At 40.2% G+C, this 17,361-nt stretch overlaps 1 protein-coding gene across 3 annotated transcripts in view; it reads left to right on the forward strand.

Annotated features, from left to right (window-relative positions):
• Positions 1-7,776: 7,776 nt before the first annotated feature.
• Positions 7,777-17,361, forward strand: part of LOC140646193 (interleukin-1 receptor type 1-like) — a 38,869-nt gene continuing 29,284 nt past the window's right edge. Inside the window, exons 1-7 of one of the 3 annotated variants that reach the window (XM_072849757.1) lie at positions 7,777-8,182; positions 8,816-8,889; positions 9,339-9,525; positions 12,243-12,312; positions 14,928-15,171; positions 15,481-15,667; positions 16,975-17,137. In XM_072849757.1, the coding sequence (XP_072705858.1) occupies positions 9,478-9,525; positions 12,243-12,312; positions 14,928-15,171; positions 15,481-15,667; positions 16,975-17,137 (712 nt within the window). In that variant the 5' untranslated portion in view covers positions 7,777-8,182; positions 8,816-8,889; positions 9,339-9,477. The remainder of the gene's footprint in view (positions 8,183-8,815; positions 8,890-9,338; positions 9,526-12,242; positions 12,313-14,927; positions 15,172-15,480; positions 15,668-16,974; positions 17,138-17,361) is intronic. The other 2 variants (XM_072849758.1, XM_072849759.1) reach the window with 2 other exon arrangements.

Genomic DNA, 17,361 nt, shown 5'->3' on the forward strand with positions numbered 1-17,361 from the left:
CTCTTCATTTAAGGATTTGGTCTGACATCTGCAGGCACAACTCCCATGTGCCATGGGGCAGGCAGAACAGCATTGGTATCACCAGCTCTGGTGTACTATTAACCCAAATGCTGGTAGCACCAGCGTGCAAATTATTTTTAATCTGACTTTAAAGAAAAAAAAAAGTTTATTGTAGATTTGGATTCTTTTCTTTATCTTCAGGTTAGTGAGCATCAGTTGTCTGCTCAGCTTATATTTTTTAAATTCTTTTTTTTTTTAAAGGAAAATCTAGACAAATTTGGTTGTCTTTGAGAGAGATGAAATTTTTAAGAACTGGACATGTGGTGAAATCCCAAGAGTTGTCAATATTGTACAAGCCAGTTTCTCCGTCTCCTTCATCATTGGAGTATGATAACATGAGACTTTTGTCTATTTTGAATGCAGTCTGTTTGAGACAGTGGCTGTATGCAGCTGTGGAGTACCTAGCCATAAAAAGCTCTGCTCATGGTTAATTACTTATGGGTATACTACTCTAATAGAAATATTTAATACTCATAATCTTGGTTCTCTGTTCTCAGTATGTTGTGAAGAGATTTGAATGATTTTTCAAGTCCTTAAGATGATAAAACATGCCTTCCCCACTGTGCTCTCAAAACAGAGCCATTTTCCTAGCATTAACTTCATTGCTTTCCTTTTTATATACATGATTCTTTTCTTGGTGGATGCTTCTTCTCTGCAGTGAAGCTCAATATCACAGAATTGCAGACAGAAGGCTACAACCATTGCTTTGTGTGCCATACTGGCCATGTTGCAGCATACATTACTTTAAAATGACTAAGTTATTAAAATAGCGAACAATTCCCTAGTTAGGAACAAAGTTAACAAAGTTAACTCTAATTCCACTAGTATAACCGAGAACAATTTATGTAGAGGCTTAGACAACTGAACCTCTAGAAGGAATATTAATGAAAACCAGAAAATTTTAAGTCATGCATTTCAGAGTAAGTATAGAAAGAAAGCATTGAAGTTGTACCAAGCACTTGCTTCTAAGACTTTTTTTTCCCACTAAGTGAACCGAAACACTCTATTCCTTTGCTTCTACTGAAGAAGCTCACATGTTTTAATGACCTATAGTGAAGTTCCTACAAAGAAGCTGGAATAATTTCTTGACTATTAGTTTCAAATAATAAAAAACTGCACCACAAGTGGGAGATTTGAGACTCTATGAATGGCCGAGAGAAATCCCTTTAGGAAGCTTAAGGAGACCTAAATTTCTGTCTTGCATTTGCTTGAAAGTTCCAGGGACTGATGCAATACTTTTCATTATGTCTCTCTTTTCATTTGCTGGTTTAGCTCAAAATTCTTGTGGTTGCTTGTCTGCAGGACTCCTTGCATGGGCATTTTTAACTGTTGCAAGATGGAAGTGTTACTCTACACATTTTTAAAGACTGATGTGTCTTGGCATTAAAACCCCTGTCATCTTTGTCTGCAGAAAGGGTATGCCTGCATAATCACACAGATAAAGTGCAGTATGCACTCCTAGGACTGCTAAGAACTTTTTAACAAAGTAAGCAATTGTGAAGACTTGCAGGAGGTGACCTCATGGGGAAATTTTGTTTGGACTTTCCTGTGTTATCTCTTCACCAGCTAAATTGTAACCCCCTGCTCTGCCCTCCAATTTTAGAGGGCTTCCTCTCAAGCCCCCTAGACACAACTTTCTGCCAGTGGGTGTCACATGTATGTAATTACAAATGCATTTTCTTCCTTGATTGTGACCAAGAACTTCGTTGTGTATACCTGTGCAATGTATATATAGCACCTAAAGGCCTGAACTTGGGAAACACAAGATGGGAAGAGGCTTCCTCTGCCCCTTGGCTAGTTCATTCCCATCTCAGGTGTTCAGTTATATTGTTCTCTCTGTGATTTATCATGCTTAATCCTAACAAAGTAGTTAGGTTTCTCATCTTCATTATTGCTTTTCAAGAATCTCATTCGATCTGATTCTTAGAAACTTACAAATTTGTGGCTTTAATGTATTAATTGACAGCTGAGACATATTCCTCTCCTTCATTGGTACCTACTGGATGTATTATTTATAAACAGTGGTTGTAGTCTGTCTTCAGTTTAACCTAGACAAGCCAAATTTACTTAACCCTTCCTGAAAGGTAAGCTTCTCATTTTCCCTGGTATACTAGTAGTCCTCCTCCCATGAGAAATCTCTTTAAATTTGTTAACACGTTGACCAGGACAGCGCACAACATTTCAGCCGAAGGTGGGCCGGTACCCTGAATAGTGTTGTCAGGGTCCTAAACAGAAGATGCATGCGCACAGAGGAGTCAGTGATCCACGTGAGAGCTGATGTGAGTAGGTGCAGGCCTGAGCTGTGCTGCACGTACCATGTGGCTGCAGGACAACCTGAGCCAGCTCACCCTAATGGAGAAGCCTATAGGCAGCTCCCATGTATCACTCCACCTGCATGTCTCAGCTTACCCTGAAGAGAAACAGCCTGTTTTCATACAACTTCCTTTGCTTGACAGTAGAGATGATGAATAGAGTTGTCTGCTTCTAAGGACACCTCATAAAACCTCTAAAAGCTTCAGTGCTGGCGAATCTCCCCACAGACGGGGTTTGTGCGGCATGCCATGCCCTGACTAGAGGTCTGGCCAATGCTGCACAGCTCCAGGTTCCCAGCACCTGAAGAGACGTAAGACTATCTGTGCTATCTCCTTTTACCTTCTCAGGTTATCTCCAATAGACCGAATTTTAATCAATATCCCAGGGAGTCTGAGCGCCTTTCTCACTGGGATCTATAATGAACACTTGCATCAGTGCATTACAGGTGCCTTAGGTACTTCTCTAACTCTACTGGAGATAGTTCACCAGCTTTAAGACAGCATTTGCCTTTTTTTTTTTTAATAGATATAACATACTGGTGAGTCATGGGAATCTTGATACCCAATTCTTCTTAGTCTGTGATTCTGGATGGCAAGCCATTATTTTTGTGTTTAAAAAAAAAAAAGTGCAATTTCTGAGTGCACAGGGAGCACATGAGTAAACACCGTTATGAGCCAGGCCTCTGGGTCACATACTTCTTCTCCAACTGTTGTGCCATTGGTAAATTACATAGGAAAACTTCAATTTTTTGTGCTGACAGCACTGATGAAAATATTGGTATGAAGGCAATGGCTGATACCCTGGTGAGTTCCCTCCATGACAGTAACTACTGCCACACCTCTTCCCTTTTCAAGCATCTGCTGTCATCTTTCATGAGCTGGCTTCCCAGTCAGCCTTGCAATTCTGGTTTTGCAGTATAACTCAGCATTCTCCACTCTACCATGATAATCAATTTCCAAGATGAAGGTGATAAGGATATTGAAACAACACAGCAGACTAATGAGATGTAACCGAATGCTGCAACATTACTTTTGTATTTTCCATTTCCAACTTTCCACTTCTGTTTTAACCTTTCTGAATCAAAGGTTTTTGCATACCCTGCAGCTTACAGTTTGATTGTTTTTTAATATTTCTTCCTCAACAGATTTTCTGTTCTCCAATTGTATAATATATACTTTTTTTTTAATACTGTAGAATGTTTTTCCTGCAGAAAAGCTTGTCTGTTCCTGCAACTATTTTATATGTCCCAAAGAAAGATATTACCTCTTGCAGCAGCTCTTGCCATGCTTCAAGATTACTAGCTACTGGGCCTGCAACTTCATAACCCAGTTACTCTGGAATTTAGGATAGAAACTGCTTGGCCTCCCTGAAAGAAATATGCAGAAAACTTAAGAATTTTGCTTTCTTCTTAGTTATTGTAATTTTCTGGATCATATCTTTATTTCTATTAGCCTTGCTGCCTTCTCTTCCCATGGTTGCCATTACCTTTCTCAAAGGAGATGAGAAGATTAATGTGGTTTTGTGGCCACATGTCATTCTTTTGCTCATTCTGATTGCACTGAATTCCTATTTCATTGGTCATTTTTATAGCTAAAGAATATTTTATTAAATGTTTTAATTTACCTTGTGAAACTAAACTCCATCTGACTTTTGCCAGTGCTTGTGGCTATGACATTGAAAACAGATCTTTGTTTACCAGTCAGTCCCATGTCCCATTTCTCTAATGTTTTTTGCCAAGACAGATTTCCCCAGCTGAGTTTTAAGCCTTCCAACCTGCAGGTAAAGCAGGAGAAAGGAAATTTGTTGGAAATTAAAACCGATGAATAATTTTCTTTGGGGGAAAAAAGGATAGATTTTGCCATAAAAAGTGAGCCTGGGTTTTCTACTAGAAACCTGCCAGAAGTACAAATTACTTCCTGTGCTCTACTGGTGAATAATTTGTAACTGCAAGATGTTTGATTACCACACTTACAAGTCCAGAGAAATTCTTGTAAGATGGATGTCTGCAAGATGTAAATGCTAAGCTAGCTGCTCAGTGTTAAAACTGAAAATGGGATTGCTCAATAAAATGGAATTACACATTCTCAGCACTGCAAGCACATTTAGATGGCTTTGACATTCCTCGTATTCTGGTTTGGGATGATAGGTATCAAAACAGCCTGTTTTATGCAGCTTTAACTGTATCTAAATAATTACCTGCAATTACATTTCTTGGTATTTTTTCTTGTAGCTTTACAAGTTTTGTACGTACAACAATATTCTTAAGTCTTCATCAAAGTTATCTTGTGCAACAAAGCTCAAAGTAGAAATGGCAGAAAAATATACATAAAGGGCTTTAAAATTCTGTTAGGTTTTTATTTGCCCTGTTCAGTTTCAGACAAAAAAGATATACGATGAATACGTATTGCAGCCAAAACTAAAAAATAAGATTGTGGCTACAAACCACATAGTTTTGCCCTAAATATACTTCCGGGTGTCTTAGAGACACAGTGTGACTCTAGTATCTTTTCACATAGAAGGGATGATTTACCAAGAGCAGGCAAAACACAAGATGACTGAATTCTATCATTTCCTTTACAAAAGCAGCAATTACATTTGCTTGTCATTGTCACTTGTCCTAAAAAAAATCAGGGCAAGCGTTGCCTTGATTTTTGCAGGTTAAGTCAGTTGGTGTGAAGGACCTGGTGTCCACACAATGCATGTTTCAAAAGACTTTATTTCAGACTAACTGCTGTCAGGTACTGTTGTCAGCACGCCCAAGTAGTTGGAGCTTGTCTTCAAATTTTGCCTCTTCTGAAAAGGATCTGCTTCATGGGCTCCAGGATTGTTTGGTGATACAAAATGTGGGGGTGGGGTTGAAAGGGAGATCAGCTTTAAAAGCGCTCTCCTGATCCAAACAAAAATGCTAATGCAGCCACATGCATACGCCCAAAGGAGATGAATATATGTGAAAAGGGAAAGTTGTCAATATTATAAATTGGGGAAGACAAGTGATCTTGAAAGCTGGAGCAAAACTACTGGAGGATGTAGAAAAACAAGAGATTTGTGGTAATGAAAGGCAATGGTCTAAATTCATCCCAGGCAACCTCCATCCCATCCCTACCTAAGTGAATGCTCTCCTCTGATTTCCTTCTACGCATAAGTCAAAAGGATCGAATTATTTATTGCAGGTAACATTCTCCCTTCATTGGTTATGTAATGTTTATCAAATAAATAAAGCAGATGCATGTGGCCATCCAATGGAAAAAGGACTTCACAGTGATACCTTATTTAGCAAATACATTTTGGAAAAATGCAATATACCAAATGCTACCCCCAAGTCCAGTCTCTTCATTTGCACAGAAGTAGCCTTCTTTGAACACCTCCTCAGTCTCAGAAAGATAAGCCACGTCACGATCATTGCTCTGCTGCAATCCACTTTCAAAGATGGCACTGATGAGTTGTGTTAGAGGCCTCCCTGTGTACAGCAGATCATTCTATCTTAGAGCTTTGAGAGACAAAATACTTCTGAATGTTCATGTAGATTTAAAACAAAAAAGGTAAATTCCACTGCACAGATCTGATCAGGAGGATATTTGGAAAACTCCTTGCTTAGCATCACCTTCATTGCTGGAGCTGGTGGTTCTTGGTCTGCTTTGAAGTGTTCCTGGTCACCACATCAAATGTTCAAGCAGACTGGGGTTAATGTCTGCTTTCCTTGGACAGCCCACTTCTCTGCTCTTCCATGCAATTTTTGTCTTGTGACTGCCATGTTCTGTATATTTTGTTGTCTCATGAAACACAGTCATTTCAGTTGACATTCCTTCAGCTTTACTATAAGGTGGTTTTTCTAAATTCTGATTCACATCAGTTACTGAGTAGTTGAATGACTGAATAGTTCATTTTAACTATTCATTTTAGTAATGTTTAACACCACCTTTTATACCAGAAACATTTTTACCGGAGACATTTTTTCACTATTAGTGGTATTATAATGAAGATATCAGAAAAAAAAAAATATTGCATACAGCAGAACCTTTAGTGTGTATGTCTCAGAATTCTTCAAAAATGATTTTTTAAAAAATCAGTGCTTCTAGAAAAATGTAGTAGAGCAGATCAGGGAACACCTCACTTGCCTTTATGATAATCAGATTTAAACTCATAGATGTTTGTTGGTGGTGCAAAATAACAATACAGAAACTAGAAATCTTGCATAAAAATTATTTGACCTAATGTATTGAGTTAATAAGAAATATTTCCAAAATGAAATATGGATATAATTGCTGACCGAAGAGAGACTAGCTGACTGCATAAATCCTGCTCCCTTTGCTGATCCAGGAATGAATTCATTCTCTGCGTTCCTCCCAACAGTATAATGTCTGGAGCTGTTACAGCATGCCTCCAGCCAGCACTACGTACCTTGCATTGATGGAGGACAATATATGCGGGCATAGCAGGGCATAATCTCTCATATTTGCTTATCTGTGGCTACCACATGGTGGGCAGGATGGTTGAATGTGTTTCCATTTGGTAAATACAATAGGATGAGAAAGTGGAATGAAAGAAGTACCAGAAATAGAATGAAAAATCAGGGTGGAAGGAGCAGGACATATCTGGATTATTCTCCACAGTTTTTGCAGCATACTTGTAATTTGCTTAGCAAATGTGTTTATGATGTATTTTTAACAACAATGAGAACATCTACCTTGATAATTCTAAAAGGTCCATGACTGCTGCCTACTTTGGGAGGAACCTAAGAAAGAGCTTTCCTCTGCCTTACTATCTATTTTAGTAGTTAGTCAACAAGTTAAGTGACAACGCAGCCTTAAAAATGCCCACATCTGATTCTGTGTTCACCACACTACATTTGAAGAACTTCTACTTTGAAGAACTCCAACTCCAGCCATGACATGCGAGTGAAACAGAGAACTAAGAAACACCAGGATATAGCGAACATACTGTTCCCAGAACAGCCACAAGCTAAGTAACTGCTAAAATGTCAGGGCTACTTAGTAGCTGTTGAGTTTGTAGGTAAAAACTGAGGAACTAAGTGGGACTAAACCTGTATGTTCAAGCTTCAGGGCCAAGTATCTCGGTGACATGTGGCCGCCTGGGGAATTTAGACCGAGTAGCCCGTTGAAGACGCTAGTAAGACTGTCGAGGTCGCCGAGATGCTCCTGCCAACGGGCTCCGTAGCCTTGAGGGGACCTTTCTCTTCCAGTGACACGGTCTCTTCAGCTAGGGAAGTCTGCAGCTGCCCGTACTACAGAAATAAAAAAAAAGTCAGTCACCCCAAATCTTGCAATCCTTACTTGGAGGATTTTCTGCCAGCTGCCCCCGCGCCCGCCCTGGGGCGGAGGCCGAGCTCTGGCCGCGGCAGGGAAGGGCGGGGGGGTGGCGGCTCGGGCGGCGGGGTCAGGCGGTGGTTGAAGTGAGGCGGCCGCCTCGCCTGGCGCCACCGCCTGCCTGTTTGAACGGAGAGCGGCTCTCGCTCAAACGCCTCAGTTTTGGCAGCCTGGGTTTGATCAGCGCTGCCTGCCTGCGCCGGGACACCTGCCGCCCTGCTCCGGGGCGGGGCGAGGCGAGGCAGCGCGGCCCGGCCCGGCCCAGCCCAGCTCTGACGCGGGGCCACCTCACCGTCGCGGGGCCACCCAGGTTTGCAAGCGGCAGCCGGGGGAAGCCGCCTGTGCGACGGGGCGAGGGCCAGCAGCTGCGCCGCGGTTCACGGGCTGCCCGGGCTCTCTAGGAGACGGCAGCGGGGGCTCCCCCCGCCTCGCTCCGCCCCCGCACGGCCGGGCCGGGCCGGGCCGGGCCGGCAGCCGCGCAGCAGGTAGGCAGCAGCGGGGATTCCCCTAGGCGCTGGCCCGTCCTGAGGGAACCCGCCTTCCCTCAGCGCCGGCCGCCTACCCGATGTCCCGTGCTTGCGGCTGTGAGGTGGCTCAGGCCGCGGTGATGTCTCTTGGGGGACCTGAGGGCTGGGGGCAGTTTAGGAGTGGGAGTGAAATCTCTTTTAAAAGGTCAGGATTTTCCTCTGCCAGCCGTGCGTGCGACGTGGCTGGGTTTCTGAGAGAAAGCGTGAGAGCACCTTGTCTTTGAAGGTAAATCTTGGCGCCTTGGTCTCCTGCGAGCACACGGCGACCGGCACGCCTCGCCCTGCGGACGGTCTCCTCAGCGCGCCCGGGCTGGTGACTGCAGCGCGGTTCCTACACCGCTGAGGAGCTACAGCCCCTTTCAAGTCAATGTTTCCAGGAATACGTAAGAATTTAAATGAAGAATATTGAAAAATGTTTTGCTGCCGTACCTGGTGAGGGATGTCAGCTGTTCACACAGAAAAATGGCTATCGAGATAGTCTCAGTGCTGTAACTACATCCCAACGGCGTGGCTAAGCCAGCTCTTCAGCACCAGTTAGGTATGCCTCAACACCGAAGGAATATATGTATTTGTTGTAATCATTTTTCCTAGATCAAAAGCGAGACACTTGATTAAGCTCTCTTGAAGAGGCATGGTGTACCTTGCAGTTAAGAGAAGCGTTTAAGGTAATATGAATATCTATTTTGTTTTATGATTTAAAATGTTCATGGGCTTCTGTAAAAGAAATGGTGTGATACTCTGACTTTCTGTCAGTTCTCTCAATTCTGAGAACAGGACTGTTGCATGTTTTAATCTGTCCATGTTTTTGAATAAGACATTGAAAGAGAAAGTGCCACAAGTGTGCAAAAATTAGTGAAAGCTGTGATTCTTCAAAGTTCTGATGAGCCTAGAGTTTTTTTTAATTCAGTAGACCAACTTTGAAAGGACTAGAGAGCAGAGGAAAAGGTGGCTGTACCAATTTAATGACAGATTTTAATGAGAATAATGAGAATTATGCTTTACTATGTGCTATTATGGATGCTGCAATTGTAATTGGGGTGCGTGTATCATTGAAGACCTCTTTCAGACACTTTTTTTTTTTTAATCTTAAATTGATACAAATATTTCCTTTTAGGGTGAAACTTTATGGACATGGCCTCAGATACGTGGAATTTTTTCCCCTCTGGAAAATTTGGGCAAAGATAACTCCAGCTGAATTCTGTCCTTAGTGGTAAAGCTCCACAGGTCGATTGCAGGCTCAAGATGTGGATGAAATGGTTGGGAAAAGGGAGAAATTTACCTGTTTATCATGGCAGAATGTGGTAGGAAAAACATTTGCACTTGATTCTGCAGTCATATGTTTGTTATTTTCATCATGAATTATATGAATGCATGCACAGAGCAGAGCCTAATTTTGCTGCTGGGTATACCTTCCACAAAAATGGAAGTTTTTTCATTGTGAAAAGTCAGAGACAAGAGGGAGTCTCCTCAGAGCAGTTCATGTGTATGGTTTTACACAGGGCGATATATATTTGCAGGTCTTCCATGTTGGCAAAAGGGCAAATTATAAATTTAAATAGATAGAAAGAACATTGAATTTATAGCAAAGCAGGATTCTGGAAGACTTTCTTTCAGAACATGGCAAAATACTATGTACTGAATCTACTGATAGGGGCAAAAAACCACTTGAGGGAGCATGTGTGAGACAGAACAGTAGAGTAAGGTAACACTGTAATGGAACAGAGCTTACAAAAAACCAGTGATTCAGAGAAGTCATAAAGAAAATACCGGGTCATAAGTGGAGTCTGTTCAGTCCCATTTTCTCTTTAAATTATTTCCATTATAATATTTTCATCTTCTTTAAAATTGAAAACTAGGGATTTTAAGAGTTACTGTCCATCACAATTAGTGAAGAAAGTTAGAGCTTTTGTACAAACACACATAAACCCCCTCTAGTGATTTCAAAGTTTTGTGTATTTCTTTTTATGCTCAGCGTTCTTGCAGGGACTCATTCCTTCTTACAGCTAGGCAAGAAAAGACCTGCCTGGTAATTTGAGTGGAAATTTGCAATGAGGAAGTAGGGAAGAAAAGGGGAAGAAGGAAGAGAGCAGGCACTGCAAGAAGCAGTGCAGATGACTCAATATATGGCACGCTTCTAAGTCAGTTTGGTGAAGTAAGACACAGGAGCCGGAAGTGTTGTCTTTGACTATTGTAGAAATTGGTGATCAGCTAAAGATTCTTCACAACAGGATGGGGTTCTCCTGCTCATCCTTCAGTTTTCTATTCAGCCTACCCCAGTAAAAACTGGGGTAGGCTGAATAGAAAAAAAAGCGGTAAAGCAGGCCAAGTTAAGGAACAACTTGTCAGAGGCATGCAACTAATAGATCCTTCTCCAAACATGTTAGGGATAAGAAGCCTACCAAAGAGTCCTGAGAGCCAATAGATCATTCGGCTATAAAAAAACCCTATGGGATGGGCTATGGGAAGATATGAACATAGCAAGGGAAAAAAAAAGGATTTTTTGCATTTCTGTTCATCTTGGAAGAGCATGGATTTCAGTGCCAGTATCTTTTCTTATGGCTAATCTTCAATGGAAGGATCTGTCTCAAATTGAAAAGTCAGTAAAAGGCAGTTACAGAATTAAATGATCCGTAACAAAGCACCGCGACTGGCTGATACTCAGTCTTGTGGTCTGTTGTTGTAAATGTCTCATTTAAAGCAGCTTTGGGACCAAAAGATCAGAAAGTGCTAAGTGTTTTTTTTATCCTCCCCAAGTGTTTGAAAAAGAGCCAGGAAAGTAGAGAACAGTGAGCCTGGTATCTGCAGCAGGCAGCTGGGTAGAGACTGTTTTAAAGAATGGAACCAGTGGAAATGGAGATAAATTATGTAGGGAAGGAGTCAACAGTGACTTTTGTAAAGGGAAGTCATGGCTCTCATGCTAGGGAGTGTGTTAGAATTGTACACATGTACATAAACACATTGGATACAGGAGATGTGGTTGATACAATCTGCCTTAATTTCTAAAACGCATTCAGCAGAGGCTGTCCATGAAGCCAGACTGCCATAATATATTTATTCTCATGTGTATAAATAAGTAGGTAAAAGAAAAATGCTCAGTTTTTCAGGTGGAGGAAGATCACTACTGGAGTCCCAAACAACTTTCTTCTGCTCAGCATATATTTTTAATGATCTGGACAGAGGGAAACTGTTGCAGTGGCAGAATTTGCCAACTATACAAAGCTGTTCAGGCTAGAACACAGAGGTTTTAATTACAATGAGTGGCAGAAGGATGTCATGATAGTGAATGACTGGGTAATAATAGTGGAAGTTTGTTGTAGATAAATGTAAAGAAAATTTAACATGAAAACATATGGGCAAAATCCTAACATCACGTGCTCAGCAGCTGACTGGGTTTACCTGATTGTTAACACTCAATGATGAGATCTTGGGACTTTACTACATAGGCCCATGGAAATATCAGGTCAATACTCAGTAGTACTCAAAGAATAAATAGATTGTTAGAAATTATTAGGAAAAAAAAACAGAAAAAAAATCACTGTTTTAGTTTATAAATCCGTAGTGCACCTATGTTTTGAAGACTGTATGCAAGTTCTGTTCTCCCTTCTCCACCTCAGACAGGCTGTAGCATAACTGGAGATGGTACAGAAGAGGGTGGCAAAGATGGTCAGAAATATGAAATCGGATTCCATCTAAGGGACAGTTAGAGAGACTAAGACTGTAGCTTGGGAAAGCAAGAACTGGGGAGGAGTGTGCTACAGATGTAAAAAATCTTGAGTGCTTGACAAGCTGAATAGGAAATGTTCACTCATTTTTTTTCTTCTGGTATAATAATTAGGAACTGTCAGGTAAAACAAGCAGGTAACAGGCTCAAAACAAGCCAAAGACAATTCCTGCATTTCCCGTGTCCTGTATTAACTGTGTAATTCCTGTATAAACTGTGTAATGCCAATGTTGGCTTTAAATTGTGGAAGTTTATATTGGAAACCACTAACTGAAGATTTTCTTTCCATTTCTGCAGGGAAACATGACAGCAAAACCATTGTTTTTGTGTCATATCACAACAGCATTTCTGTCTTTAATTATTGCAGGTAAGTTTATTGGTAGCTATGGAAGGTCTTGCTCTGAAACTTATTTTTTCACACAAGTAATACTAATGTTCTGTGAAAATGGCTGTAAAAGTCAAATTTATGTGCATGCCAATCAGTTCTTTTAAACAGTCCTAAAAGCAGGAACCTATAAAACATACAATACGTGATATTTTATGTACTATCTTATGACAGAATCATTTAGGTTGGAAGGGAACTCTTAAGATCATCTAGTCCAACCTCCCTGACCCCCCCAGGGTCAGCTAGAGCAGGTTGCCCAGTACCATGTCCAGTTGGATTTTGAGTATCTCCACAGATGGGGACTCCACAACCTCTCTGGGCAACTTGTTCCAGTGTTTGATCACCCTCACAGTAAAAACGTGTTTTATTGCTTTCAGATGGAATTTTAGCCTCAGCTCTACTGAGGCTACTCAGCTGCAACTGCTTGTTTCTGCCCTTCAGCTGTCAACCAACAATCCAGTTCATGTTTAAAACATTTCAGATGGTTCAAATGAGTTGCTGTCATAATCTTGTCATTCCACCTGTAATCTTGCAGCAGTTCCAGACTGTTAAAAGAAAAACTTCATGAATTTCCATTCCTTGAGTTTCTAGCAAGCCTGTTGGTTGGAAATGGTTTGGTTTTGGTTTGGTTTGTGTTTTTTTTTTCCCATGGATGGACAAGCTGCAAGGTTCACCAATCCATTGGATAGTCTGTTTTTTGGCTAAGTAAGTAATCATATGAAAAGGTGATTATTTGGCTGCCCTCCTCCCAACAGCAGAGAGTTCTATTGTCTGTTTAGTTATGTGTATACCTTATAATTCTTTCCTGCTCCATGGAAATAATGAAGGGCATTGTGGGAAGGGGATTTCAGAGAAACTGAGGCAAGAAATGTGTAAAAAAAAAAAAAAAAGACACTATTTCAGAATATTAGCATTTAGTGGCAGAAAAGGATTATTGGTTCCTGTGGCCACAGCATTTCATAACCATCAAAGCTATTATGGGGCATTCAATACAGATATCTGAGCAATTCAATGTTTTGATAAGTAATTTGGAAAAGATTTATAGTGAGGTGGTGAGAACTGTGGCTGATATAAAATTATCCCTTGGTGGTCAAAACTAATGCTCACTATGAAGAGGATGTCTGGATATTGAATGGTTTAGTGATAGAATGTCAATAAGTAAAATCAAATGGATGTGGAGGCACATGGAAGGATCATACACTTATAGCAGAAACTTGTATACTATATGTGTGTGATGTGAGCATTAAGTTAGTTAATAACCACTTGGGAAAAATGCTACTTTGACATCTCTGGATGCTCTCTGGAAGCATTAACTCTGTCATCAGCAGTGGTCAGAAAAGCAGAATTTTTGGGAAGCAGTAGAGCAGAAAACAGAAAGCTTCATTATGCTATTCTGTAACCCCATGGTGAATATGCATCAATTGAACTCTGAAGTTCTGGTAATTCCGTCTCAGAAAGACTATATCAGAAGAGGTAGAGAGATGAGTGACAGCATTGTCTAATATGGGATGGCTTCCATATGAGAAGTCATTAAATGAATGAGGTAAAGAAAAGAGACGACTGAGGCAAGATGTGATGGAGGTCTATAAAATTGTAAATACCATAGACTAGGCAGATGAGGGAAAGTTTACTTTGCTATTTCTCATAACAAGAAATACATGATACCCAGAGAAATGATAAAAGCCAGTGAATGGTTTTTCATGCAGAACATAAGAGGAAAGAAGGGGGCTGAAAGCAAAGTATTACTCCACTTGTTGTGTCCTACTCTCTTTTCTTTCACATCTGCCGCTGGCTGTTATCAGAGACATGGTTTTGGGCTACACAGAAACATGACTCGGTGTGGCTGTTCTTATATTGTAAAGAAACAAGGAATTTTAGATAAATATAATACTGACTCAGGAAAGTGACCATGGTATTCAGAGTTGGTGCCTTTTTTGTCATATTGACCAAAAAAAAAAAATCTCATGGTGTTGCTCTTTTCCTGTATGAATCTCCTTAGGTCAGGATGAAAGAAAATAAGCTCATTTGTAAGTGCTTGTAATAATTCCTCTCTAAATGCTCATAAAATGAAGGGTGAGTTGAAATTTCCATAGCAAACTTAATATGTGTGCAACAGTAACTTTAACTTCAGTGTCCTCTTAGGACATTTGGGTACTGAAACCATAGTCTGTCTTGAAGATTTACTTTGACTACAGTTAAGTGAAGTTAACAAATAAAGACATTAGATGTGAAATCTGTGTGTGCATGTGTGCGTTTATGTACATGCACATGAAACAGACTGGAGAAATACAAGTGCTTTAGTAATTTGCATCTGAACTAAAACATGCAAGTGACAGTCTGCTGCAAACGAAGAGATTCTGCTGAGTGTAAAGTTTGCATTCAAAAAACAGCATTTCATTTCAGTGGCATGAATATATCTGTGTATCATTGAGTACTATCAACTGTAAAGATAAGGGATTATAATTGTATTTTTAGTAGATGACTCGAGAATGGAGGTGAAAACTCCAACGAACTTTGTAAATGTAATCAAGAAATGAGTTCAGTATATCCTTTTACAGTGTTTGAGGTTTTCTTTAATGTTTATCTATTTTCTTTAGAGAAATGTGAAGCCTATGATGTGATGTTGAAGCACATTCTTGTGCCTAATAGGCAGCCTCTCGCTATTAAATGTTCACCGGAAAAGAGCTTGAAAAGTGGAGACTACAACTTAACATGGTATAAAGTTGGTAACCAGACAGCTGTGCCTAGAGACAAACTTTCTCGAATTCATCAGCAGAAGAATTTAATTTGGTTTCTTCCTGCAATGTTAGAAGATTCTGGAGATTATGAATGTGTCATAAGGTGAAAGTTAAAAAAAAAAATTATGTTGTTACAGAAATGAGTTGCAAAGGGAATAACTTAGAAAGCAAGTAGAATTTGGGGGGTAAGAGAAATACTAATGAAGAAGGGAGAGTGCGTTCACAAAAACTAACTTTAGGTTGGGGAAAGTAAATCTAGTTTTGGGTTCTTTTTCCTAGTAGGCAAAAGTAAATCTATTAGAGAAACTGTAAACTTCTCATCCTCTCTTTCTTCTCCAAAAAGAATACCATATATTTTTGAATTGGAAAATATGCCTAATAGGTTAATTTAATTATGTTATATTAATTGCAGGAATTTGACAAGCTGCAGGAAAATGTGTACAAAAGTAACAGTTTTTGAGAGGGTTGATGGTTTATGCTTAAATGAAAAATTTGCTGTAGAGGAGGTGGTATTTACAGTATCATCTGCAAAGGTTGTCTGTCCACACTTGGATTATTTTAGGAATGAGAAGAATATTCAGCCTGTTCGTTGGTATAAGGTGAGAATGCTGTGTTTTGTACTGTCTTATAACTATCCATTATTTAAAATAGAAATCACTGATGTTTGTGAATTTTAAGAGAAAAACTAAAGATTTATTGTAAATGGGAGAAAAATGCTTTTAAAACAAATTGGGAGAGGATTAAGAGTTTTTATCTTTTAAAGGTGTATACAGGTTTTTTGATTAACAGGGTAGAAATTCAGCTTAGATGTAGGAGATGTTGACCCATGTATCCACCAGGTGGCATCTTTTTACCTGCTAGCAAAACACACTGTCGTGAATTTCTTTCGTGCAAACAGTTTTAGTATGTCATTTGCGAGAGATGGCATGGCCATTATGTGCTCAGTATTGTTCCATTAAATAAATGTGTCGTGGTTTAACCCCAGCTGGCAGCTCAGCCCCACCCAGCTGCTCGCTCGCTCCCCCCTGGTGGGATGGGGGAGAGAACCAAAAGATTAAAAGTGAGAAAACTAGTGGATTGAGGTAAAGACAGTTTAATAGGTAAAGCAAAAGCCGCACATGCAAGCAAAGCAAAACAGGGAATTCATGCACTACTTCCCATTGTCAGGCAGGTGTTCAGTCATCTCCAGGAGAGCAGGGCTCCATCACCCATGACACCATGTGGTATGGAACATCCCTTTGGTCAGTTGGGGTCAGCCCTCCCAGCTTCTTGTGCACCCCCAGCCTACTTGCTGGTGGGGTGGGGTGAGAAGGAGAAAAAGGCGTTGACTCTGTGTAAGCACTGCTCAGCAATAGTGAAAACATCCCTGTATTATCAACACTGTTTCCAGCACAAATCCAAAACATAGCCCCATACTAGCACTATAAAGAAAATTAACTGTATCCCAGCCAAAACCAGCACAAAATGCCATTTCATATTGTTCAGACTTATTTAAAGGCTCTTTCTGTTACAAGAATGTAGTGCCTTCTGCAGCATTCGTGCCTCATGCCCGTGCAGTCCATATGGTACCAAGGGTATTTAAATACTTTAAAAAATTAAGTCTAATTATTAAGTGAGTCTTCATTAATGCATACTTTTACAAATCCTGACCCTTGCATTTCACTTCCTTATTTCTCTAAAATTGAAAGTTGTTTTCTATAGGAAATGAACTGGAGTCTCTTTGAATTAAAAACTCAGAGCCAAAATGAATTATGTTTTGCTTTTTATTCCACCCCCCTTGCTCTTCCTCAGCATCTGCAAAGCATCCATCCTTATGCTGTGGCCATTGAAAGTTCAGATTACATTAGAGACAAACCATGGAAAGAGATAGTGATATGCATTAACAGAGTTCTCTACACACGTGTAGGACTGCCAGCTGCTGGAAGGGGAAAGGTTTGCCTTCTCGAACAGTCATCTTATCATTTTCAATGTGACTGTACATGATCAAGGAAACTATACATGTGAAACAACATATACCTACAATGGAAGACAATATAATATTTCACGAGATGTCAGTCTGACTGTAGAAGGTAAGTAGATAATTTCACTGTGTTTGTGTTTATAACAATGACTCCAAATTTTTGTCCAAGTTTCTAAAGACTAAAGCTAAAAGAACCAATTTGTGGATAGACATGCTTAGGGCTACTAGTTTTTACCTAAACATCAGGGAAAGAAATGCTGACTGAGAGCTTATATATTTTTGTCTGTTGTTGCCACTGTGTTGAAGATTGGTTCCCCTGTTCAAAGTTGCAGT

This window comes from Ciconia boyciana, chromosome 1 (genome assembly GCF_034638445.1).
Source record: "Ciconia boyciana chromosome 1, ASM3463844v1, whole genome shotgun sequence".
Classification (NCBI taxonomy): Eukaryota; Metazoa; Chordata; class Aves; order Ciconiiformes; family Ciconiidae; genus Ciconia; species Ciconia boyciana.